This window comes from Mus caroli, unplaced genomic scaffold, assembly GCF_978045245.1.
Source record: "Mus caroli unplaced genomic scaffold, Mus_caroli_1 scaffold_16, whole genome shotgun sequence".
NCBI classification, from domain to species: Eukaryota; Metazoa; Chordata; class Mammalia; order Rodentia; family Muridae; genus Mus; species Mus caroli.
In genome coordinates, this window is record NW_028227271.1 from 79132441 (window position 1) to 79158119 (window position 25679).

Consider the following 25679-nt stretch of genomic DNA (forward strand, 5'->3'; position numbering starts at 1 on the left):
TGTGCTCATTGAGATCTGCTGATGTCAAACCCCACATGCCTTTTTTTTTCTCTACTGAGTAGACTGGGTCAGAGTTCAAGTCATTAAGGTTCTATTTGAACCCAAAGAGAAAAACCCGTTTTCTGAAACATGAACTCTAGTTACATAAAGTAGATGCCTCTGAGAACAGTATTGTCTCCTAGCCTAGGCTGCAGATCTTGAACAACAATCCAAACCTTGCCTTATGTAATGAAAGAGCATTCAAAACCAAATAGCAGCTGTCCGGTGTTCTCCTTGATTTAGGAGAAAGTCGCTGGGGGTTGGGGGCTGGCAAGAGCCTGCCTAAATCCTGGTGTAAGCATGCAGGGGTCTCTCTGCACCATTGGCAGGAGCATTTCTCAGCAGAGGCTGCGGCATCTTGTTTCCCTCTGTGGCACTCACTGAGGAGTTTGGCAAGAGAGCAGAGGTGAGCGGGGGATGGGGGTGTTAGCTGCTGGCGAAGTTTTGGACTAGTAACTGTACTGTGTAGCTCAGTTTGCCAAGAGAACTCAAAAGCATTATGGACAGTCTGTCCTGCGAGCCGATGATGTCTCACTGGGACCAAAACCACTACATTCTATGTAACCTCATCATTTTTTCAAGCTAGACAAGGCTAGATATCCTGGCTTTCTGTGTCCTTATTTACTTTAATTTTCTTTATGGCCACCAGCAGTCTATCTCGTTCTGTTTTCATGCTTCAGGAAGTTGACATAAAAGTCTTAGGCCTCTTATACTTCATGTGTGGACTGTTCAGTGTGTACCCTTGACCGTGTGCTAGGTTTCTGTGTGGTAGACTGATGAAGAAGAAATAGATTCTTAGGACCTAGTCCAGGCCACCCAGTTAATCTTCTGTGAAGTCCCTGTGACGCCACCACCTGCCTTTGATTTTACAAGCTCTTCAGTGATTGTGGTACATACATCAGCTTCAGCATTGTCGGACGCTTCCTGTTGATGAAGTGGTTGGCAAAGCAAGAGAGTTGGAAGGGGATGCTCTGAGTTACATTGAACTCAGGTTAGAATCCATTCCCATGATCATTACACTCAGAAAGTGGCACTGGGTGTCTAATACGTGCTGTGCTGGGGCCCGAAGGATCTCCCTCGGGATTTCTTGGGTGAGAAGCAATATCATCATTTCTGCTGAAATCTCACAGCACACTGGAACATTTCTTCCTTGAGTGGTGTCTCATTCGGTAGCTTGAAGTCATGAAGAAGGTGAAACTGGAGGAGAATGGGCTCTCTGAGGGAGAAATCCTGGGGCGGCATCAGGAGGACCCCAGGGTCTAGGGCACTGATGTTGCTCTGTGTCGTCTGGACTCAGCTCTGCAGTCTCCTAAATGTAGACCTATTATGTACTATTTGCCTAGTGACTTTTCATTCCTATTTAACATAGGAAATGTTCATTGAGCACTTCTTTGTGTTAAGCAAGACATCAAGGAAAAGCACATTCTTTGTTTAGCTGATTTAGGATGGGTATAAAGGATTCTAGAATGTTCTGGGTTGTTTTTTGTTTTTTGGGTTCTTTTTTTGTGACAGTGATTAAAACTAGAAAAGTGGTTTTAAGGCTGGACATACTATACTTGTTGATTGGAGAAAAAAAAGAACACACTAAAATAAAAAACTAGTGCAAGTTTAGGCAGTCATAAAATGTGTGACTCATCTGTTTATATTTGGGGTTAGGCATAACTGGAAATAAGTTGTAGCTATTCCTAGTGTCTTCGGACCTTCTTTCTTTGTCGGGCAGCTACAAGGAAGAGAAACTATCATGGCTTGAAGCCCATCTTGCCCTGTCTGGTCCACTAATAAACAGCAAAAATACCTCAGCTGCTATCAGTTATTTTCCCCCGTACTTTATTTTGGATTCTCGTTAAGAGTTCTAAATTAGTTGTGGTAATAGACAGTGTTATTGCTTTCCCGAGTCTTTGGAAGGGAAATGCGGTTCAGAATTGATCTCAACAGCTTCCATTTCCTGAGGTAGTTGGTTGCGGTTCGCTTATCTTATTGAAGGCAAAAACGCAGGTGATTCATGGAGAATCCTGTGTGAGGATGCTGCCGCCAGTGCTTTTGAAAGAACCACCTGTTAAGTGCAAATAAATAACAAGGAGAGGCCACGATGGACTCTAAAAGCAAATCCCACTGTGGATGAAAATGCATAATTCATGAGTGCTTGCTGCCTGTGGCAGGATGTATTACCAGGGGCTCTGCACAGTGTCTGCAGCCAGGCACCTTTGCATTCCAAGAGAAGCCTCACCTGCCAGGTTCATAGCAACAGTACAATAATCAGCTCAGGCTTTTATGGGTAAAGACTTGTAGGATCAGTGAGAGTAGGTACAGTTTGAAAATTGACCTGTCTATTGTGCACACAGTTACTTAGAGTGGGGAAATCATGACATTCTAGTCTGCAGGATGTCTGTATGCTTATTGTTAATGTCACCATGGATCACCGTGACAGTTTGCTGCCAAGGGACTTAGTCATGTTTCATTTACTGGAATGGAAATCTCAAGTGTAGCTTAGCACCCTTTTTTTTTTTCTACCGCTATGGGAAAGAAGGATTTAGAGAATCTAGTCGGTAAATATCATTGTATTGATTCTTTTCATCTTAGAATTTTATAGTCAGAGTTTCATGTTCCTATGTACAGTGACTTTATAATATTTATCAAGCTCCCATTGAACAGTAACTATCATAGAACAAACACAAAACAAAACCTTTGTTCTACAGACACCAGATATATTTGAATAAATATTGAAAGAAAGCTTTAGGTCATTACTCAGGTCCATTTAACTGCTAAAATTTTCAACACAGTATAACAGAATATAAAGGGACTGAGCAATCAGATGACAAATAACTACAGAGGAAGTTTGTCTAGACCCGAATCAGGTTTTGTAATAAAGGAGAATAAGGGTTCGAATGAATAAAGCCCTTTTGGTCCTAGTTGAGAATATATAAATCAATCCTTGCTTGGTGCCTCTGTATCTTGGAAGCTCATGAAATCAGGGGGGATGCCAAGAGTTTGTTTACAGCTACGTAGGCCACTGTGTCACAATAAGACCTCCCCAAGTGTAACGGTTGGTCACTAGGTCAGTTGTACAGACTTTCAGCTGGTGAGATGCCTGCCCCTTTGCTCCCAGTACTTAAATTCTGTGTGGAGTGTGAAGGAGCCAAAGAGGAAAGATGACTGGCCAAATGGAAACCTAAAACTCTGACGGCTTACTACTTACTGTCTACCAGGTTTTAGACTCGTGTGCTTCAAATAAAGCTCCTTCCCCACTCTGAGGAGTGTATATTTCTAGAATGAATTTTGATTATACTGATTTCCCCAGGTTCCTCTGCATGCATGCTGGTCTCGCTCTGTCTCTCTATCTCTCTGTCTGTCTCTGTTGACTTATGAGCCAACAGTACTACTCAAAGAGCTGATGGAGAAGCCTTTTGCTTGGAATAGTTCATATCTCACCACACTCATCTGGAAGAGAACAGTGCTGAGCAGGGAAACAACCCTTAGAGAAGTAAGAAGTCTTTCTTCTCTTCCTCGTCTGAAGAGCAAGTCTGTTTTTAACAAGCTTAGTTTAGACGCACATCTTGAATCTTCTAGAACCTTCTTCCATGAATATCTTTTCATCTTCCTGCTCAAGTTTCTTTGTTCTTTACCTCATCCCACATTCTTGTGCATATTTTCATTCCCTCCAAATTTCTGTTGCAATACAGAAATCAGCCTTGGCAGTACTCAGGATTCCTGGAATTACTCTGCCCAGACTCTTGGTGTTGACTGAGGTGAGGTCCTTACAAGCAGCTCAGATATTATTTGGGCCTTCCCAAGAGGCAAGCATTTCCCTTCCAGTAGCAAGGTCATGGAAGAGGCAGGAGACTACAGATCCCTACCCTGGTCAAATTGAATAATCTGTTCTTGTCTTTCTTAAAGTAGCATCTGACTTCACAGAGATACTTCCTAAAACTCTCCTCTTGATATTCGAGCTTTCTATGCCTTATTTTTCTAAGACACTGTGGCAACCTAGATATTTTTTTCATTGGGCAACCTGTATCTTTCTAGTCCACAGTTTCCCTTTCCTGGGAAAAGACTCTCCTTGGCTATTTCATGAATGGATTTCAAAGGATTTTCTGATAGTTTTCAAGTAGCACTTCCTGTTTGTTCCCAGGGATGCTAACACCTTGCATTTTCTCATGATTTTCCAATTGAAAGCTCATTTATCCTTCAAGGGTCTTTGCCGTATCCTTCCAGGATGCTTTTCCTTTGGTTAAGGAGCTGCACTGGTGAGCCAAGTTGTGGCTTTACAAACCATTAGTTGTTTGCTGGCTGAGGGTGAGTTATTAACCTCCTATAATCCCCAGTTTTTTCATGGGAAGGAGGGGACTAGTAATAATTTCTTCCTTGTAGGATAGCTAGTATGTCAATGTACATAGAGATCAACTATTAAAATTATCTTAGGGAGACTAAGTCATGTATGTAAGTAATTTTGATGTTTCTACTTAGTCAATAAACATTCTTTGCTCTTCTGACCTCAATGGTCATCTCATTTTTCACTCTTATGGTGTTTATATGCATTGTCTCCCTAGGCTGTATCCACTCCCTTCTGCTTACTGTTCATCGGGTTTCAGACTCACGTGCTTCAAATAAAGCTCTGCCTCCACTCTTTATTTTATATATTTCTAAATGAATTTCGATCATACTGATTCCCCCAGGTTCCTCTTCATGCTGTTCTCTCTCTCTCTCTCTCTCTCTCTCTCTCTCTCTCTCTCTCTCTCTCTCTCTCTCTCTCTCTGTCTCATCCCTAGAGATATACTCTGAGTATGCTTCTGTAGGACTGGCCTGGGATGAGTGACTTAGAACAGGGATCCGCTGTTCTTTCTTTGTGCTGGAAAAGCTTTCTGTGTTCTTGTACATTACTGAACTTTTGAAGACAAAATTCATCTTAGTCAACTGTTCAGAAAATTTGGGTCATAGGAGAATGAGTGTATGCATTTGCATGTGGGGATATACCTTTTGCCTTTTTCTTTCTTCTACCCCTCCCTCCCTCCCTCCCTCCCTCCCTCCCTCCCTCCCTCCCTCTTGAATAATCCCTTCCAATATGTTTTCATAATACTGAGACCATTTTATTCTAACAAGGAAAAATATTGTCTTAAAAATGCCTTCTCTCAATTTTTACTCATGATAATTTAAAACTTTGCCTTAGGAACTTAAGCTGGGTTGACAACTCTTAATGCGGTTCTCTCTCCATGGAGAACATTGCCATCCCGAAATGGTAGTGATGTTAGAATTGCTGAATAAATGCTTTGACTGAACCAGACAGTGACAAACAGTAAGTTTAATAATGGAGATTCTCACCAGGCATTGAAGAAACTTGACAGCAAATCACTGTGTGGGAACACGTACTGCTAAGAATCCCCCAGACACAAAGGCTACATTGTCTTTACCTCGTTTCTCTCTTTTGGAATAAAAATTTTGACCATTTAGAATAAAGGAACCAATCATTGCTTCCAAATAGAAATTAGTAGGCCTGACAAACTATTTTAGACACTTTCTCTATTTATACTTTTTAAACCACCCTTTGCTTCTTTATTCTCTGTTAATTCTTTCTTTAAGGTAAGGGAGACTCCCTCTCAGCGTGTTTCAGCTTGTGTGTGTGTGTGGTTTGAAGTGTTTGTAAGAGAAATCCTTGTTGTGTGACCTAGATTGTCCTTGAGTTTTCAATCCTCCTGCCTCAGCTGCTCCAGCGTAGGAATCATAGGTATGCATACACCACCACCACACCCAGTCCCAACTAGCTTTGACAAATAGCTTAGATTCTTCCATTCCGAGTGGTTATAAATCCAACTTGTGATAAATGTGTAAGCAGATGTAACTCACGAGCCCACTGTAACTTTATATTGATTTTAAAAATGTCTGTAGTTGGTTTTCTGGTATCTAAAACTGCTTAGCTTTGCAGCTCTGAGTTAATGGAGTTGACAATTTCTCATCCCAGGATGTAGTTATCATACCGAAGTTAGCATACCAAACTTTGTCAAGAAAGGAGGGTTGGTACCTAGCAGCCTTCCTTGGCAGACATATTTTCTACTGATTATAAGATAGAAACCCAATCAGAAGATTACTTCTTGTGTGTACCACATGATGATCTTGAAATCAACCCAGAAATAAGACTCTAGTCTCAGAACCGGCTGCTGCACGTTCCCACTGGGTCTTCCTGCAGGATATGGAGTCATCTGCATAATAATGTTTGCTGTCACACTTAAGAACTCTATTCTGCTGATGCTAGTTAAAGTGGCTAACTAATCCACATTTGCATTTTCAAAATAGGAACTTTGCAGTGTTTGGCAGCTGTTTTATGTAAGAAGTGCTTAGATGTTATTAGTGCAGAGAAAGAAGACACAAATGTAGATAGCCTGTGAAGTAATAGACATACCTAGTAGCCTTTGGGTCACATGGACGTTTTGAAGCCATTTTCTTGTCCTTGTGCTGTTAGTGTGTGCTGGTTAGTGCACGCAAGGAGCTTTATTAAGTCACAAAGCTGTATTAACCCATGGCATAGAATTAATATAAAGCATGTTATGAGAAATAGAATTGGGCATATCATGGTGAGTGTTAGCTAATGCCCTGGATTTGCCTCCTCACGCACTTGGGCATCTTCTGAAGAAGGGCTGTGCTCCGATTGGGGCTTCTGTTCTTCAGTCACTCCAAAAACTATGATGTGGAAATAGGATGAAGGAACTATGTTAAAATGAAAAGGGCATTGCTCATCCACATGCCTAGCATCCAAACACCAGAAGACATCCACGTGTAAGTGCTGTTGGTTTGCATGCTGTCAAGCTGGGGTCTGCTAGGATGACCCAAGTTAGTCCAAGGGCCTTCTTTAGACCTTTCTCAAAGGGCTGACTGCTTGTTAAAGTGAATACAGCTCCCGTTCTGCTCCTCACTGCTGGATTTAACCCCTAGTTCTCCCACTCTCCCTCATCAACATGCCGACACACCACTGGATGCGTTTTCTGTCAAAAATCAGAGAAACCACAGGGGAACCACAGCTCCAGGAAACTCACAGTATATCAGGAAACCACACGACAAGTTCCATGGTGGCTTCCATGTGGGTCAGATACTGTCCTAGGACATGGGGCTATGACGTGTCACATGTTATAAGAATGTAGGTCTTTTGTTTGTAAAGCCGTGAAACTCTTGTATTCGTGTCTGTGTGTGTGTGTGTGTGTGTGTGTGTGTGTGTGTGTGTGTGAGAGAGAGAGAGAGAGAGAGAGAGAGAGAGAGAGAGAGAGAGAGAATGTACCTGGTGTATGAGAGAACTTACCTGATGTATACACTCATTCCTGTGCAGATGTACAGACTCATGTGCCTGCAAAGAGGTCAGTGGAAGATGTCACTACTCCACCACACCCCAGAAATCCTCCTGTTTCTCTCCCCGATGAGCAGGGATTACAGTCACATGTATAACCATTCTCAGCTTTCCAGACGGGATCTGGGGATATGAACTTAGGTCCTCGTGCTTGGTCAGCATGTGCACTTAGCTGCTGAGCTATGCCCTCAATCCTGTTGCAGTTCTCTTGATGAAACCCAAAAGAAGGTCCAGATAATAGGCCTGCCATGCATTTTAACAGGTTACTACTGGGAGGGGTTGAGGGACCTCATTGGAATGGATACAGTCACTGTTCCTTACTCCTGGAACTGGGTCACATTGTTTCCATTCACCAAAGCAGTGTATCAATGGCCAAGGTGACTAGAAAAGAAGGCAAGGCCCTGCTGGATCTCCTGGTTCCCAACACTGTGGCCTTTGCTTTCGTTAAAAATGAAGTCAAGGCTTCAACTCTCTGCTGCTGCATGCTTTTGCTCCTGTCTGTGACTTTAGTGTCTGTAAGGTATAAATATGAGAGCGGATTAGGTGTGGAGCAGAGCATCCTCCAAAGATGGTATCAGGAGGGTTAGAGGCTTGGCTTCTCTTAGAATGAGCAGCTCTTTGCCATTCTCTGGAAGGCTTTCTCCCCTGTTGGCTTTCGTGTGCAAATAGAGAAGCTGTGGCCTAACCATGCTTCAGGTCACTATGACTTTGCCCTTCTCCAAGCACGGCCAGTAGCTTTAAAAGCCACAACTGCTCTTCTAGATCCTCTGCTTTTACATGCCCAACAAAATCTTACAAAATGTTGTCCTTTCAAAACGTTTGAAAAAACATTTTTGTCATAGGCACAGGCTTCTCCATCCCAGGCTGGTCTTGGATTCTAAACCCCGAGTGCTGGGATGATTGGCTTGTTACCACCTCACACAGCAGGTCCTGGAATATTCTGTACCACTTGAGTTGTGTTCTCAGCCCTAAAGTGCTGCCCCTTTCCGACTGTCAGTGGCTTTTCTACTTTAGTAAATATAGAAATAATAGCCTTTCATTAAAAAAAAAGTTCAGTGGATAAGAATTTCTTAGACAATTCCATCATTCCTGAGTCTATTAGAGAGGCCGTGGGTATTTAGAAATGAACTAAATATTTTTTCCCTTAGAAAATAATCCCCCAGGCTTCTGAGCTTAGTTAGAATCAACATGTAAGACAGTGTCTTCCAAGGTCAAAGGTATTTTGTGTGTTAAGCCTTAGGCCTGTGGAAGGAATGAGAATGCTCTCAGAAAACGTTTGTGTTGTAATGTTATCATTCATTTCTTTGGAGGGATTTCTTTTCCTCTTGTCTTCATAGAATTCAAGATACTGTCAACCTCTTTCCCTGCCCCACCCCAAGAGGATCACCCTGGTTATAGATGAGATGGTCGCCCTATGTTGTTTTGTGGTTCCTGGAGTCTGTGGTTAGGACCGGAAGAGCCATGAGATGCTCAGAGGAGGAAGGGTGTCTGCTGGGCTACCCAGGTGATTCTATTCACCGCTGGCGATTTCCTGGGAGGAAGCTGTTGGTCGATACAACATGCTTCTATATGTGAGGAAGCTTTCAGAGTTAGCGTCCTGTGAAACAACTTGAGAAAACAGAAGGGCTCTATTTGCATGGGTCATGTGTTCCCGAGGCTCTGCACACAATGTCTGCTCTATGGACCATTCTGGAGGAGATGGGAGAGGAAGTGGCTGTAGAGTGATAGTTCCTACATTCACGGGAGTTGCCTTGTTTTTCCACAAGTGTATTTTATATTCAGAAAATGGATTATTTTTTTGTTCCTCTTAGATTATTGATAACTGACCTTACATATTTAGATGGTTCTCATAAGAACCATTGGGTAAAGAAAATTGTTATAACTTAGCTCTGTAGGTTCTGTCCTTGTTTTGAATTTCTTTGTTTCTATTAGGTTATAGCAGGAGAGAGAGAGAAAGAGAGAGAGAGAGAGAGAGAGAGAGAGAGAGAGAGAGAGAGAGAGAGAGAGAGAGAGAGAGGAGAGTTAGGTGCATATACTATAGAAATTAGGACCCCAAACCTCTTCCCACTTAGCTTTTTTTTTAACATTTCCATATAACGTTAAGCTGAGTGACCCCTTAATTCCTTAATTTGTGGGATTGTATTAGCCATCCTTCTACTTAAGATGGTTTTCAAAGGCTATGACCAGCATGTAGCAGAAAGGACACAAGTTGTAGCAGGTCCCTTCCCTTGGCAAAGGGTGAATCCTGCTGAGCAGGACCATGGATGGTAGGAGAAGGACACACTAAAGTAGTGTGCGGGGACACAGCTGTCTCTTATAAATAACTGGAGCCCTACTGATAGCTATGTGCCAGGGAAGCTGTTAAAACCTGCATTTTCTGACAGTTATGACTTCATCTATGATGTATTCAGTGAAGTTTCGTTCTGACTCACAAACTGACGCACCATGCTAAAAAACATCTCTGAAATGTAATTGAGATCCCTAAAGCATTCTATTCCTTGGCAAATATTTAGACCATGTTTCATAAAGTTTTAACTTTTTTTTGATAGTCTGCAATGACTATTTTTTCATTGCTAGTTTTTAAAAAGCGTCACAAATATTGATCCCATGCCAGAGACAGTTCGTCATAATAACAACCCAGGTGATGTCAATCCAATTTTTAAGGGAGAAAAATGGCCTCAGATTTGTGATCGCAGGCACATAGAACTTTATAGTGTTATCCTTTTATCCTAATAGCATTTTATATAGTGCAATAAGCATTCACACTGCCCTCCTCATGCCAGGATTGAGCAGACATTTAATATCATCACTTTACTGGTCAGGGAATTTGAGACCCAGAAGAGAGAGGCTCTGCTCAGATTCATAATCATTTTCAACGACTAAGTCTTGTCACTTTTAGCCAACTTCATACTGAATGTCACAAGTCTTAAAGAAAAGGTTTATAGTTAGTTAATTTCCCCCTGAATGTTCTTTGAGATTGGCCTTTCTACCTTTATTTTCCAAGATGTGAAAAGTAAAATTGAGTTGTATTGAGTTGGCTGTACTGATAGACTGACTCACTTTGAGACTGGACACTATGAGCTGAGGTCTCTTCCAGGTGAGCTGGGCCTTGTAGTTTGTGAGACCTGGGGAGGCTTTCTGGGCTCTGTGAGAATTACACAGAGCTGATTGGAGCCTGCTGTGTCCTGAGGATTGTATTCAAAATAAGCACAACTTATGTAATATGAACAGCTAAGGAATATATATATATTCCTGGTTTCTGGCAGGCTTCCTGGAGAGAAAGCAATAAAGGCTTACAAAAACATTTCAGACTGTCTCTGTGAGAGTGCCTTCATTGTAAGTTCTGAAATATTTGTCACCTTTAATCTCCCAATGTTTTGAGTAAACATAAAAGATAAATATTTATGCAAATATTCAAATTTTTTGTACCTATAAAATTTCCCGATTGAAACTCTCAGGATCAAGAACCAATTTATCATTAAGGTTTGCTATAGTACCATTATAAACGATCACAATTCTCCTCCCAATAAAATTAAAACTAGTTATACAATTTTTTTTTCCTATAAGATATACCTGTCACCCCAAAAGTCCTCATATATGATTTAGAGAAGGAACTGAAGCATAATTTTTAGAATATTTGTTACTTTTTCCAATTGCTTTTAGGGAAAAAAGAAATCACTGTACCTGAACTATCTGTCTAGGAAGACGTTTCTTTATGTACTTTCTCAGGCATGATAATGTTAAAGAAACATGGTGCTAGATGTGTCACAAAGTGGGCTGGGAAGATGACTGGGTCAGTTACTTGAACCCAAGTTCCATCTCAGAAGCCAGGTAAAAGCCAGGCATGGTGGCATGTTTGTAATGCCAGAACTGGGGAGAGAGGAGACTTCTGGGACGCCATTTACCACTCCAGCCAAATTGGCAAGTTCCAGACCCGTGAGAAACTGTTTCAAGACGACCCAAGTGCTAAGGATTAATTGCCAAGGTTGTAGCCTTAGCGAGTTTTCTGTTGCTGTGATAGTACAATATGACCAAGACAGCTTATAAAAGAAAACATTTAATTTGGGTCTTGTGTTCCCAGAGGGTTAGAGTTCGTGACCATCGTGACAGGGAGCATGGCTGTAGGCAGGCAGGCAGGCAGGCAGACAGGCAGGCAGCAGGCAGGACACTAGCAGCAGATGGGAGTTTACATTTTCATCTGCAAGTAAGAGGCAGAGAAAGAAAACTAACTGGGAATGACTGGGTTTTTGAAACCGTGTGTGTGTGTGTGTGTGTGTGTGTGTGTGTGTGTGTGTGTGTGTGTATCTGGTTTCAAAAGCCTCAGGAACACAGGTGATAACAGAGGTGAACTCTCCTGTTTGTCTTCATGACCACACAGAACTCCAGTCCATGCGTTCAACATCTGCCCATGCTTTCCCTGGTCCCACTCATTGCTAGCGGACATCCTAGCATGAGGAAACGCAGAGGCAAGCTTAGCCCTTTGGGTGTCACTTTGGATTACGCTTAAGTAACGTCCAAGATAGGTTACATCTTGACTAGAGATAGATGCCTGTTTCTCCCATCACGCCATCCATTCTCCCGTGTCTACATGTATGGCGTGTTTGCAATTGTGTATGCACGAATGTTTGCTCATTTGTATGGCGGCCCAAGGTAAATGTTCAGAGTCTTCCTGGTTACTCTCCACTATATTCTTCAAGGAAGGTTCCCTCAATGGCACCCAGAGTTGGCTAGTCTACCTATCTTGCTCAGGACAATCCCAGTCTACCTTCCCAGTGCCAGAATTGCAGGCACTCATTTGTAGGTCCAATAGCAGTCCCTGCAAGCAGCAAGCATCTCTAAACTGTCATCTCTCTAGCCCTGGATCTTTTCTTTTTTCCTCTAAACTCAAGTATTCCGACTTTCTATATTAAACAACTTCCTTCAAAAACAGAGGTTATAGAAAGGAGAGCACTCATTCAATCCCATGTCCATGTTAGTCGCCAGCTCTCATTTCTTAAGCATCTGATAAAAGCATTTCACTAGCAAATAGAAAGAGAGGGGCTACAAAGTTTCTTCTGTAGCCTGTATCCTCTCTAAGCACAAAGCTCCATTCTGGGAGGTCCTGCCTCAGAATCCAGGAAGGTAACATTCCTAGGCTTGGAGCTACATTGGAGATCAACTTCTTGGTGGGTAGAGTGTCCCCTTCATCTGCTAGGTGGAGATTCTTGTACTAACACATTCTTGTGGGCTTTGGCCTTTGTTTTATTGGACAACTCATGAACTCAGCTGGTTTTCCTCTAAGTAAAAGGAGGCAGCTACTGGCACACCATTGTAGGATACGCTGGAGAAGGTTGAATAATTTAAGTAAATGGTGTTGGATTAGGACTGTTCTGGATACTTTGATTTTAATTTGTAACTTTAGTTTGCCCCTCTGGGTACTCTTATTCTCCTGGGATATAACCAGACAACTGCTTTCCTGGTACTCTAATACATTTCATAAATCCTCCCAGGTAAATCAACTGAAAGCAGGGGTGTTTGTGTTTGTGGGGTTTTTTTTGTTTTTTTGTTTTTTTTTATAATTGACCTTATTGAGACACAGTCTCTTACTTACAACTTGATTTTGTCTGTTCAATTTCTACCAAGAAAAGAATCACAGCTGGCCTTAAAACAAAGACTAGAACGGGGCTTTAATCCTGCTTCAGAAAACCAATTTTAGTAACTTAGATTTTAGGTTTGTAAACCAGCAGGACTTTAAACCTCTGGGGATTGCTATATAGGATTTCATACCGTGGGTGTCAGAACCCAGCACTCCATTCTTCGTTCACAATGAGACTACATTTACTCTTTGCCGCATGGGCTGTAATTTCTAGGTTGGCGTATGGGTTTCTGTTATAGAGTTGGGAGAAGAATCTAAAGGTAGACAGACAGACTTGTCAGGTTTTCTATTTCCCAAGTCAGCCCAATGCATCAACCATAACGTGGGGCAGGAGCTCCAGGTTGTATGTGACATCAGCCATGATGGAGTGTCTAAGAATTTGATGGAGGTGCTATACCATTTAACTCATTAGTCAGGTTTATGTTTTCATTTATTGCTTCGTGGTAAAAAATGTTTTTAATTGTGGTTTCACCACATATATTTGGTCCTACCAAAAATAGGAGCAGTTGTTTGAAGTGGATTAGGATTCCAAGTCGTTTCTTCTTTCCTATTTTTAAGAAATATAAGCGAGATCCTTGGATGACATAATAAAGACCTTGCCTGAAACTAGGAAGAGTATTTTAGTCATCTTTGTGTTTGTTTCTTTTTTCTGTCTCCTCCAACTCTTAATGGTAACCCAGACGGGAAATTAGCATAGAATGGTGAGAGGAATTTTGACTGAAGAATACTACTCGTTCCCACACCTGACTTTCAAACAGTGTGGGTTATTTCACTATGCTGAATCATAATTACAAGAAGTGGAGTGAAGAAAAAGCGCTCTCTCTCTCTCTCTCTCTCTTTCTCCCTCTCTCTCTCTTTTTTCTGAATGGATTGGGAGGTGGGGTAGCTGGGTGAAGAGAGCTCAGGGCCCTGCCAAGAGGAAGCAGAACCTGGTGAGCTCACCAGGAGTTTCTACTCTGTCCTGTGGCCCTGCACGGTGCTTCTCTTCACGCCTGCTCCTCCTGTGGGGAGCTACAGGGCCAGTGGGAGGTTAGCCTTGAAAAGTTTTGCCATCTTGCATTAATAGAAAACAATTAAGTTTTCTGTAGGAAGAACCACGGCAGTGATTTTTCACCGGCACAGGGACGCTATGAAAACGTGCTTCCGGAAAGGATGGACGAGAGATTTGGGATGTATGATGAGCAGTTCCTCCAGAAAGTTATTTGTAAATTATCAGGGTTTTGTTGTTTTTTAAAAAAATAAAACCAGCGAAGTTGTAGTTCTAAAATGGCTGTCCCTGCCATTTTGTGCTACTGGTGTTCAAGCCTCCTGGATGCTTGAAAGTAGACAGATAAGACCAATACCACGCCGCCTGTCCTCCCTATAGGCAGCTGCAGCAGTGTCATTGATCACCATTTCTTTGTCTCCCCCACCCTCCAACTTGCTGGCCTGAAGGCTTCGCAGCGGGGGCTTTACTTTGTTCTTTTGTTACTTCTGATTATGGTAGAATGCCCTTGACGTCCAGGCTGCTCCCCGCTGTGCCGCCCTCCTCGCCCTGCAGGCAGCCTCCCACCATCCAGTTTGCCTACATTGACCCTAACTCCCCTTCGTCTCCCCTTGTGCTTCCTTGCAGAACTCCAAGATGGGAGGCAAGCTGAGCAAGAAGAAGAAGGGCTACAATGTGAACGACGAGAAGGCCAAGGACAAAGACAAGAAGGCCGAAGGCGCGGGCACCGAGGAGGAGGGGACCCCGAAGGAGAGCGAACCCCAGGCGGCCGCCGACGCCACCGAGGTCAAGGAGAGCGCGGAGGAGAAGCCCAAGGACGCAGCGGACGGCGAGGCCAAGGCGGAGGAGAAGGAGACCGACAAGGCTGCGGCGGCCAAGGAGGAGGCGCCCAAGGCCGAGCCCGAGAAGAGCGAGGGCGCCGCGGAGGAGCAGCCCGAGCCCGCGCCGGCGCCCGAGCAGGAGGCGGCCGCGCCCGGGCCCGCTGCGGGCGGCGAGGCCCCCAAGGCCGGCGAAGCGAGCGCCGAGAGCACGGGCGCGGCCGACGGCGCGGCCCCGGAGGAGGGCGAGGCCAAAAAGACTGAGGCTCCCGCCGCCGCCGGCCCCGAGGCGAAAAGCGACGCGGCCCCGGCGGCTTCAGACTCTAAACCTAGCAGCGCGGAGCCCGCGCCCTCGTCCAAGGAGACGCCCGCCGCCTCCGAGGCGCCCAGTTCCGCGGCCAAGGCCCCCGCGCCCGCCGCGCCCGCAGCCGCCGAGCCCCAGGCCGAGGCACCCGCCGCCGCCGCCAGCTCCGAGCAAAGCGTGGCCGTCAAAGAGTAACCGGGACAGCCAACCAGAACCGACGCCACTCGCAAACGACCTGTCTTCTCACGCTCTCTCTCTGTCTCTCACTCTGTCCTCTTTCTGTCTCTCTATCCTATACTAACTTGTTTCAAATTGGAAGTGAGGATATGTATTGCCCAAGGGATTAAATAAACAAAAGAAAAGAAAAGAGAAAAAAAAATAAAGAGGATGTGTCCCATCAGGGGAGGGAGGGGGCGGGGAGAATCCAAATAGTATTTTTGTGGGGAAATATCTAATATACCTTCAGTCAACTTGACCAGTCAGTCCTGGATTTTCGAGATCATTGTCTGAAAGTACATCATCTGTACCCTGAACCGCTGTCCCCTAGGCTCCATCCTTAAAAACCCCAGCATCTCTCCCGCGATGCAGCTGGGGAGGGAGGCGTTTGATTCTGCCCACAGGGCCAGTGCCAAGGCAATCAGATCTTTATGAAAGCAGTATTTTCTGTGTTTCCTTTTTAATTTACAGCCTTTTTTTTTTTTTGGTATTTTTTTAAACGTTCGTGGATGAATGCCAACTTTCAGACGGAGCCCACTTAGCTTGTCCACATGTATCTCAATGCCAACCCTCCATTCTTCCTCTCCAGATATTTTTGGGAGTGACAAACATTCTCTCATCATACTTAGCCTACCTAGATTTCTCACGACGAGTAATGCATGTCCGTGGTTGGGTGCACCTGTAGTTCTGTTTATTGGTCAGTGGAAATGAAAATAAAAAATAATAAAAAATAATAAAAAAAAAGAAGTCTGCGTTCACTGCAGCGCCAGTTTTCTTCCATCTGTGTCTCAGACACCAACACACCACCCATTGGAAAAATGGAAAAAAAAATAAAAAAATAAAAAAATGTACAATGGATGCATTGAAATTATATGTAATTGTATAAATGGTGCAACAGTAATAAAGTTAAACAATTAAAAAGTAGTAACTGGCTTTTGGTTTGATTTTTCCCCTCCTTTTCGGTAATGTAGGTGTCTTTTCCTGAGTACAATGAACTGAGGTAAGACGTAGGATCCTCAAGTGTTCTTGACTAATATACGTATAAACAAAACACCCCAAACAGTGGGATCCAAGGCAGTTATCCCCTAAGATGAACAGGAAAAACTGTCTTAAGGATTCACACCCAACCATGGTGTGGGTGTGGTTATTAATGCTTTAAGAGAGTGAATATTGTGAATGAAATATTAAATGACAACCAAGAGCTGTGTCTTGAAGGCTGGGAAGAATATTATAATCTTTGAGAAACATCCTATGTGTATAAATGGTGAAGTGGTGGGCCAGCATCTAGGCCTACCCTGCCTGCAGGTGAATTGGCACCAGAGGAAGGCAAGGGACCCGAATGCCGTGATGGGATAATAGCCAGGAGAAAGACGCTTCCAGACCCCACTTGCTTTCACCTTACCCATACCTCACTTGCTTTGACTTCAAGGGAGCATAAACTTGTGATTTGTAAGACAAGATCCCCCTTGATAGCTGAAATATGTAGAAGTTTGTGCACGTGCCAGTTAGCAATGTATACCACGGGCAGATGCGCTAAGCCATCACCCCTTGATGACCCCATTACTGGAATAGTGACCATCTGTGTGCTCAGGGTCCCCCTGTGCCACACACGGGGAAGAGGCTGGAGAAAGGTGGCTTTTGTACAGACTCGGCATGCACATCAGTTCTTGAGGGTAAGAAAGGAGGTGATTGTCTCTTGAGTCTCTCAGAGAGTTACTTGGGTGTTTTCCAATCCGATACTGGAAACCACACACACATACAAAGAAAGAAAGAAAGAAAGAAAGAAAGAAAGAAAGAAAGAAAGAAAGAAAGAAAGAAAGAAACCTAGTCACGGCAAAGATTTCTCAGACCTGAATCAGAGAGAAATGCCCAGAAAAATACATGACAGGTTCATCTTTTAGAGTGTCAGTTTCCAGGTAGAATTTGGGAAGGCTGTGAAATGCGCATGTGCGCATGGTTCGGTGGGTCCGAGTCAGCTTGATTCTGTTCTTGTGTGCTGCATACAGAGGAGAGAGAACCCCTCTAGATGTTTTCTGAGTATCTGCAATCAGTACCACACCTGGAGAAGCAGAAATGGTGGAGTTGGACTAGCTTAATGTACTTTCCGAGTTCAGGCCGTGCTCCGATCACGTCTAGCCCTTGGGCCTCTTGTTTTTACAGTGAAATGATTTTGAACTCTTACTGCATGACAGCACAGCACACATGAATATGTAAAAGCATTAGCCACCAGCCAACTATATTAGGTAAGAAAAACAGCAGGGAATATCCATCCAGAGCAAGTGCAGTTGCCCTCAAATATATAAAATCATGTAGGGGCATAGTTGTGTATTACAGAGGCAACAAACTGGAAGATGTGTATACGGTTACAAATTATCTTTAAAATGAAAAATACTTATTTTTGCAAAATAAGGGTAGTTATGAATATTAAATGTCATTCATTTATTGCTGTAAAACATGCTTTGGTGGAAGTAATATTTAACAGACTGACTTTCTCCACCTACCATCTTAATTAAAGTGTTCACAGAATTTGGGGTGAGAAGAGCCAACAGGGGTTCCTCAGGATAACATTTACCCTCCAGAGTCACTGCATGGGATACGTGAAGTAAGGTGACACATTTCAGCTTATGCGCCAAAGGGTGTGGCATCATTAAAATCTGAGCTACATCTAGTCATTTATTTCCTAACGGTTATCCAGCACTGGAACTCGAGTTCCTTACCAAGGTAGGCAATGTAACAACTAAACATTCACAATGTAACAACTAAAATCCACCACCCGATTGGCTTGAATGGAGCATCAGTTTCATAGTGTTCCTTTTAGATGTTAGTTTGACATACAACAAACTCCAATTATTTCATTTAGTGGAGAAAATATCTATTTAGAAAACTTACCAATTTATTTTTATCTACACCCCAAATACTGTCCCCACTCCCAGAGGTCCTTCCCCAAACCCCCTTCCTTTCTCCTCTCCTCTGAGAGGGCGGGAGCCCCCTAGATATCCCCCCCACCCCCACCCCCAGTGCATCAAGTCTCTGCCAAAGCAAGCACATCCTCTCCCACTGAGGCCAGATGAGGCAACCCTGTTGGAGAACAGATACCACAGTCAGGTTACAGCTTTAGGGACAGCCTCACCTCCAGTTGCTGGGGGAGGGGCTACATGGAGTCTGAGCTGCACAACTGTTACATATATCCCAGGGGCCTTTGGCATTGTTTCAGGATTGGTGAGATCTATCACCATCATTTAGATTCAGTGCAGCCTTTGGACAGTAACATTGCAGGTGTATTTTATCTGATACTATTTTAACTAATTTGCACAATATTGAAAACTGGATTCTTAGGGGACAATCTTAAATATGTATCATGGTGGCGTGGTGTCATCAGTAGTTTTGGGATTCACACTAGGAGTGGTTTGTTTGTTTGTTTGTTTGTTTGTTTGTTTGTTTGACACAGTTCTATATATAGTCCTGGCTGATCTGGAACTCAGCATACAGACCAGGCTGGTTTCAAACTCACAGAGATCTGCCTGTTTTTGTCACCCAAATGCTGGGACTAAAGGCACGTACCACCATTCCCAGCCAACAGAAGCTTTGCAAGAAGAGCTATGGTTAGTATCATTTGAACTGGCAGGTTTACCCCCCCCCCCTTTTTCTGCCAAACAGTTGATATTTAAAGTATTTAGCTTGGGGATGGCTCCTTTACAATGACGGGCGTCATTCTTTCAACCCCTCCACCGCAGCTGACGGAGAAGCAGAAAGGGAAATGCAGCAGGTTTCCGTGACGGTTTGGGATGGCATTCGTTTTGAAATAAGCCATTCTTCATCATAAGATTATATGCTTTCTGACTTCCTAATGACAACATTTTCAGTAGGATATGAAACCTCAGAGGCCGGGGACTGGCCGGGTTAGTACATTCTTTCTCATTTCCAGTGTCCACGCTATTAAGAGCAGTTTCCACCGTGGAGCCGCATGCGTCCAAGCACATCTGACTCAAGGAGATTCCTAGAGGGAATAACACTGAGAAACAACAAGGGCTTGGAAACAATCTGAGTGCCATTGTATCCGTGAACACACAGCACAACAGAACACATCTTTGTGTTTCCCCAACCCCTCCCCCACTTCCATATTGTTTTTGACATTGCAAACATCACATTTGCTTCTTGTTATTTTTTGTTGTTGTACCAAAGTAATTTTATATTCTCCCTGAGTTTTCTCCTCTGAACTCAGGAGATTCACTTTTAGTGCAATGTATTAATCAACTGGCATTATCTAACTTGTTGTTGTTGTTGTTGTTGTTGTTGTTGTTGTTGTTCTTCTTCTTCTTCTTCTTCTTCTTCTTCTTCTTCTTCTTCTTCCTCTTCCTCCTCCTCCTCCTCCTCTTCTTCTCCTTCTCCTTCTCCTTCTCCTTCTCCTTCTCCTTCTCCTTCTCCTTCTCCTTCTCCTTCTCCTTCTCCTTCTCCTTCTCCTTCTCCTTCTCCTCCTCCTCCTTTCTTTTCCTTCCCTCAGGTCAGCATGTTAAAATGCCAGGAGGCGAGGGACAGATTACCCCACTCAAATTTGGGATCATTTAGCAGAACACTCACTTGCTTTCTTTCATTAAGCTTTCCAGACATTGTCCAAGATTTAAAGGACTAAAGCTTTCTCAAGAAAAAGGAGCGGGGAGTTCACATAAAAAATGTATACTCTATTAATCACTAACCGATTTCAGATACTAGTTAAGATGAGGAATGCTTAGTTTACAAGATACCCTGTATATAAAAACAACTAAGACCTTAAACCAATTTGATTTATTTGTATATTTGTTTGGCTTCTAAAATGATGTAGATATTTTGATAAAAAGACTAAAATCCTGAAGCCCAAACACTAGAAAGAAAGGCTCTGCATTAGCAACCTTACCGCCTTTTTGCCTTCTAAGCTGTGAGTTTATTCAGATAGAAAATGTTTGAATAGGCACCAAAGACTCCTGGCTGGTAATAGAATGGTGAAGCCTTGACTTAGTGTAGCTAAGAGTCACATAACCTGAAACCCAGCCACATAATGACAGTGGTACTCAAAGAAGAGAAAGAAAAGAAGGCACCTGTTTTGCCTTGAGGAAAGTGTGTTGACTTGTGACACACTTTTGCTAAAAAAGAAGTGGGGGTGGGAGTGGGGAGGGGGTGGCAGAAAAAGAGATGAGAGAAATTCCTGAGCCTTCCATCTGAAGAGAGCACAATCCTGTTAATGGAAGCGAAAGACTATGCTTCAGGATTTTGCCGACAGACAGAAACAGCCCGGTTTTGAGTTTTGCCAAGAAAAGGATAGCGTGCCTCATTACAAGGGCTTTCTGCTCAGGTTTGGGAAATTTGACTTGACAGGTGAACCCCATTAAAAGAAACGACTCTAAGGTTCCGTAGCAGCACTGAGCAATCCCTGTCCTGCTCAGCCTCAGCGCAGACATCCAAGAATAGAGCATGCTCTCAGCCGGAACCACCCACTTCAGCACCGAAGTCTGACTAGTATGCAAATTCCCCAGAGGGTATTTAAAAAAAATTTTTTTTTTTAAAGCTAAGAATAATAGAGACTGTATTTTGCTTGCTATCTATTCAGCCGCCTTTGCTTCCAGGCGCTGAAGTTGCCTTGGTATTCAGAGCAAATTCTAGCTTTTCAAAATAAAGACACACACACACACACACACACACACACACACGCAATATACCAGCAAGAAGATGAACTACTAGAATGCATATAAGGAGAGTTGCTTACATTTCTGAGGCTAGTTGGAACTTCTGTATAACAAATTTGCCTTTTATTTGTTGCTTATTGTTTTCTCACATTGTGTTGAAGGTTTTACTTTCTGTTGATTAATCATGTTCTGTTTACTCCCTGGTTGTCTGCCCCAGGGCTCCATGCTTACACTGGACTAGGACGATAAACAATTACAAACCCCTTGAATGTACCATTCTTTATACATTCCTTTATTTTCATTTCATGTGCATGGTTGTCACGCCTGTACTTGTACCCATGGTAGCCAAAAGAGGAGTCTAATCTCTTGGAACTGGAGTTGTGAGCGGTCATGTGGGTGTGGGGAATTGACCCTAGGTTATCTGCAAAAGCTGGAAGTGTTTTTCACCATACAGCCATTTCTCCAACCCCAGATGTGTCGTCTGAAATACAATTCAAGATGTGTGCCATTCCTCTGGCTTGGTGGAGCTTTGTACTTTATTTGTTCTGGACATTCCTAGGCACTAAACTGTTTTGTCCACTCTCCTTCTCCTAGCTGAATCCATCTGTAAGGATAATGGGCAGATTAATAGAGGATTATTCAGAATGTAAGGCAATTCAAAATGGTCCCCACACAGGAATGCTTCTCAGAAAAGATTCTAGAAGGTTCTACCACAAGCTGTTTCCAGAAGGAGGAGAAGTGGTTCTTAAATGGCATTCCATTCAGTTACAAAAGGAATCTTTGTCTGGCTGGGCTTAGAGGCTTACATTTCTTATCCCAAAAATTTAGGAGGCAGGATCTCCAAGTGCCAGGCAAGAGGGCCTACAGAGTGGATTCCAGGCTAGGACGACAGTGTGAGACCCTTGTGGGGGGGCGGAGATCTCTGACATATTAAGATGAAGAAATCTATCTTGTTCCCGAACGGTAGTCCTGATTCTGCAGTTCTTATGGAAGGCAAGAAGTGGGGTCAAAGCTGGATGAAAAACCCTTATCTGGAGTTCAGAGATGTACAGCCTGATGTTCACAAGATTCATAATCGACCTGAGCTTAGTGTTAGTCATCTAAGGCTTTAAAAAAAATCATTTCATATCTCTGAGGTTCACATCATCAGGAAAATTGAAAAAAAAATAGTAACATAGTTGCTAGGGATATATTTCATAAGGCCTGGTTCATGGCACACAGTCAGCCCTTCATATTTATGGGCTGAAATTCATATTCAGGGACTGAAAATAGGTTTTAAAACAATTCTATCTGTACTGAATATGCACAAACATTTTTCTTGTCTCTAGTACCTATATCCTGCACGGTGACAATTATTTAAATGCCTTAGCTTTGACAAGTAGCGCTAGAAGAGATGGGGCATATGCAGGTAGATGCACATTGGTTGTGTGTAAACATTAGGCATGTTATACAAGGGACTCGAGTATCCTTGTATTTTGGCATCCACATGATCCTGGCACAAAGCGCCTAAGAGTTTGGAAGCTATCCTACGGGAAGCTTTGGTTCCTTTAAAGAGTTGAGACCAGGGCTAGAAGATGGCTTAGTGAGCAAAGGCACTTGCTAGTGAGAATGATGGCCTCAGTTTGAAACCTGGAACTCACATGGTGGATGCAGAGTACCATCTCCTGTAAGTTGTCCTCCATCTTGCTGTGTGAGCCCTGGCATGGGCTTTTACACACAAGCATGATAATAAGTGAATGCATAAGTAAACAGAATAAAGCATTTAGAAGTGCACAGGGAGCTTCGTCCTGGCCACTTATGTTATGGAGGAATATTTAACGGAAAGGTAGTACTTAATGTTTTCTTGAAAATATAGTGAAAGGGACAATGGAATTGAGACTTATGCTACCTAAGAGGACAAGTAACTTTGTGAGAAATTTTAAAATAGCACAATATAGAGAAAGTATTATTTCAGGGGACATGAAAGCCAAGCTGTTTTTTTCTGAGCATGTTCTAATCACATTACTGAGATATCTGAGATATATAGAGAATAATAAGTTACCTTTGCGTGAAGGGAGTGGGTGTTGCTGGAATTCTTTGCTTACTACGTACCTTTGTGGCCAGGAAACAGGTTTGACTTCTCTGAGCCTCAAGCTTGCCTAAGAACTGGAGGTTGAGCCTGCCTGGAGGCCTTGTGGTGAGGGTAGAAGATTGGGCTTCTTACTACAGTGTCTAAACAGCCCCTAAAGGCATGCGTCACCATCACCCACACTTGGTTCCAGAACACAGGAACAATGGAGGCTGGGATAGTTCTCTTCATTTCCTTTAAGCTGATTTTAAGAGACTGATTGTCTTCAAAGGCAAATCTCATTTTTTGCTGCTTACCTGTTCTCTCATGTGCTATCTCTCCTAACATGTTCTCCAAACAATCAAACAAAACCAAAGCCTGGCTGCTGTCTGCCAGTAACCCGCAGCCATTCTACCATTTTAGTTCCTAAGATCCAATGAGTATGATTTTAGAGTGCAGACCCCTCTCTGCTGGAGTTCAAGTTGGAACTCACCTCAAGTCCCCCACATGGATAACTTACAAGGATCTTAAAGGTTAAGATCCTTAAAGGTTAAAGGTCTAAAGGCTGGGCTGGGGAGATGGCTCACAGGCTGAGAGCACTGACTGCTCTTCAGAGATCCCAAATTCAATTCCCAGCAAGCACATGGTAACTCACAATCATCTATGATGGGTTCTGATGTCTTCTTCTGGTATGCAAACATACTTGCAGTACAGAACATTGTATACCTAGTAAATAAGAAGTCTTTATAAAAAAACCAAAGTTGTAGCTGGGCGTCGTGGCGCGCGCCTTTAATCCCAGCACTCGGGAGGCAGAGGCAGGCGGATTTCTGAGTTCAAGGCCAGCCTGGTCTACAGAGTGAGTTCCAGGACAGCCAGGGCTACACAGAGAAACCCTGTCTCGAAAAACAAACAAACAAAAAAAACCCAAAAAAACCAAACAAACAAAAAAAAAACCACCAAAGTTGTCTAAAGGCAAACTTCCAATTGGCCCACAGTTTCCCTTTCAGTCTCCCAAGGCTTACCATTGAGGATGTCAGCCTTCAGATAAGCTAATGAAGTCATTCAGTCTACCCTTGATTTGCCTTTTTTCATGCTTCATAGCCCACGTGTCTGGGACTGTCATCTACGTGACAATGAGAGCTGTCATCTTCATGACCATTAGGACTACGTGACCACTAGACTTCTTGCAGATTACCACGAGTACTTCCTCATAACTTCTCAGCTTCCAAACTCTCCACTAGCTAAAATTTTTCTACAGAACAGCCATTTCAATCTTGCTAAAGTAGAATGTGAAGTTCAACATTCCACACATACATAGTCATGTGTACACACACACACACACACACACACACACACACAGCTCCAAACCTTCAACTAGTTCTGCGTTTCTCAGAGGAAGAGGTAAGATCTTCAGTAGACTAGGGCTATCAGAGGGACTGATGGCTCCCAGATACTCACATGCTTATAGGGATATATTTTAAAACCTTTAAGATGATAAGAAAAAAGCAGTAATGTGACCCGGAGCTCTAATGAGTGAGATCTTGTGCAACCATCCAGGTCTCAGCCAGTAAGCTGCTCCTCCCCTCAGGTTCTCAATGGGACCTCCCTTTCACCTCTTCCTCCACTGTCTGATGTCATCTCTGATGCTATCTTTGTCCCTTTGCTTTGCCTACCAGTGCCTGCGGTTTCCAGCTGTGCTCTGACGTGCACTCTGCAAGGCACCGGGCTGCCTTTAGGCCTTCATTTTTGCTAGTCATCTGTCTGGAGTTTTTCACAACCCTACTTCCTCCCTTGCAAACAAGGCCATTATTCCTGACCACCTACCGCCCAAGAGCTTCCTTACATACACAACTGACGTCCTCCACATTCGCTTCTATTTTCTCCTTAGAGAAACCACCGAGCTATGCTGGTACCCTTTCCTTAAATAGTGTATAAGTTCTATAGAGCAGAACCTTTTGCCCTTCTCGTTTAATGTAATATTTCTGTTATCTTATTTTCGGGAGCGAATAAATCATGGTAGTGGATAGAGAATTTAAACCATCACCCAACACTGTTTGTAATTTAACTTGAGTTAGCCACTGTAAGGATATGTGACCAGCTTTTCCCAAAACTGTTATCCCGACCAGAGACAGGGGGAAGGGAGGGAAGAGTGAAGTAGAGGGAATAGCTTACCACAGGGGCTCCTGTGATAAGGATCCAAGAGAGAAGGCAGTCCAGAAGAGATAGAAGACCCTGACAGTAGGCATTCAAACTGGGTAAGTAAAGTAGAAGCAGTGAGTGCAGGGTGGTCTGGGATCTGACCCCAGGGACCTTTATACACTGACGGCTCAAATCATTATCCCAAGGGTTAGGAGAAACCATAGACTACTCGAAGCAGAACAATCACTGTAGGTTTAAGGTAGAGAACTCGGAGGTTGTAGTGAGGGCCCAGAACCCTGACAGTGAAGTTCTTTGCAGAAGGCAGGCTAATGGAGGTAGCAGCCAGGATGGAGAATCCCAGACTGGAGACATTGTTATTTAGGGAATCATGAGACTTGATGATAACGTGACACTCTCAATCCATCAATAGATGCAAAGCTCAGGTAGATGAGTGATTCTTGTGGAGGAGATGAGATCCTTCTAATTACAAGAGAAAAGGCAGCAGAGAGCTT

General features: G+C 43.3%; 1 protein-coding gene across 1 annotated transcript in view; it reads left to right on the top strand.

Annotated features, from left to right (window-relative positions):
* Positions 1-16248, top strand: part of Basp1 (brain abundant membrane attached signal protein 1) — a 50478-nt gene extending 34230 nt beyond the window's left edge. The window contains exon 2 of the mRNA XM_021183915.2: positions 14614-16248. Coding sequence (XP_021039574.1) covers positions 14623-15303 — 681 coding nt within the window. The 5' untranslated portion in view covers positions 14614-14622 and the 3' untranslated portion in view covers positions 15304-16248. The remainder of the gene's footprint in view (positions 1-14613) is intronic.
* Positions 16249-25679: the final 9431 nt, after the last annotated feature.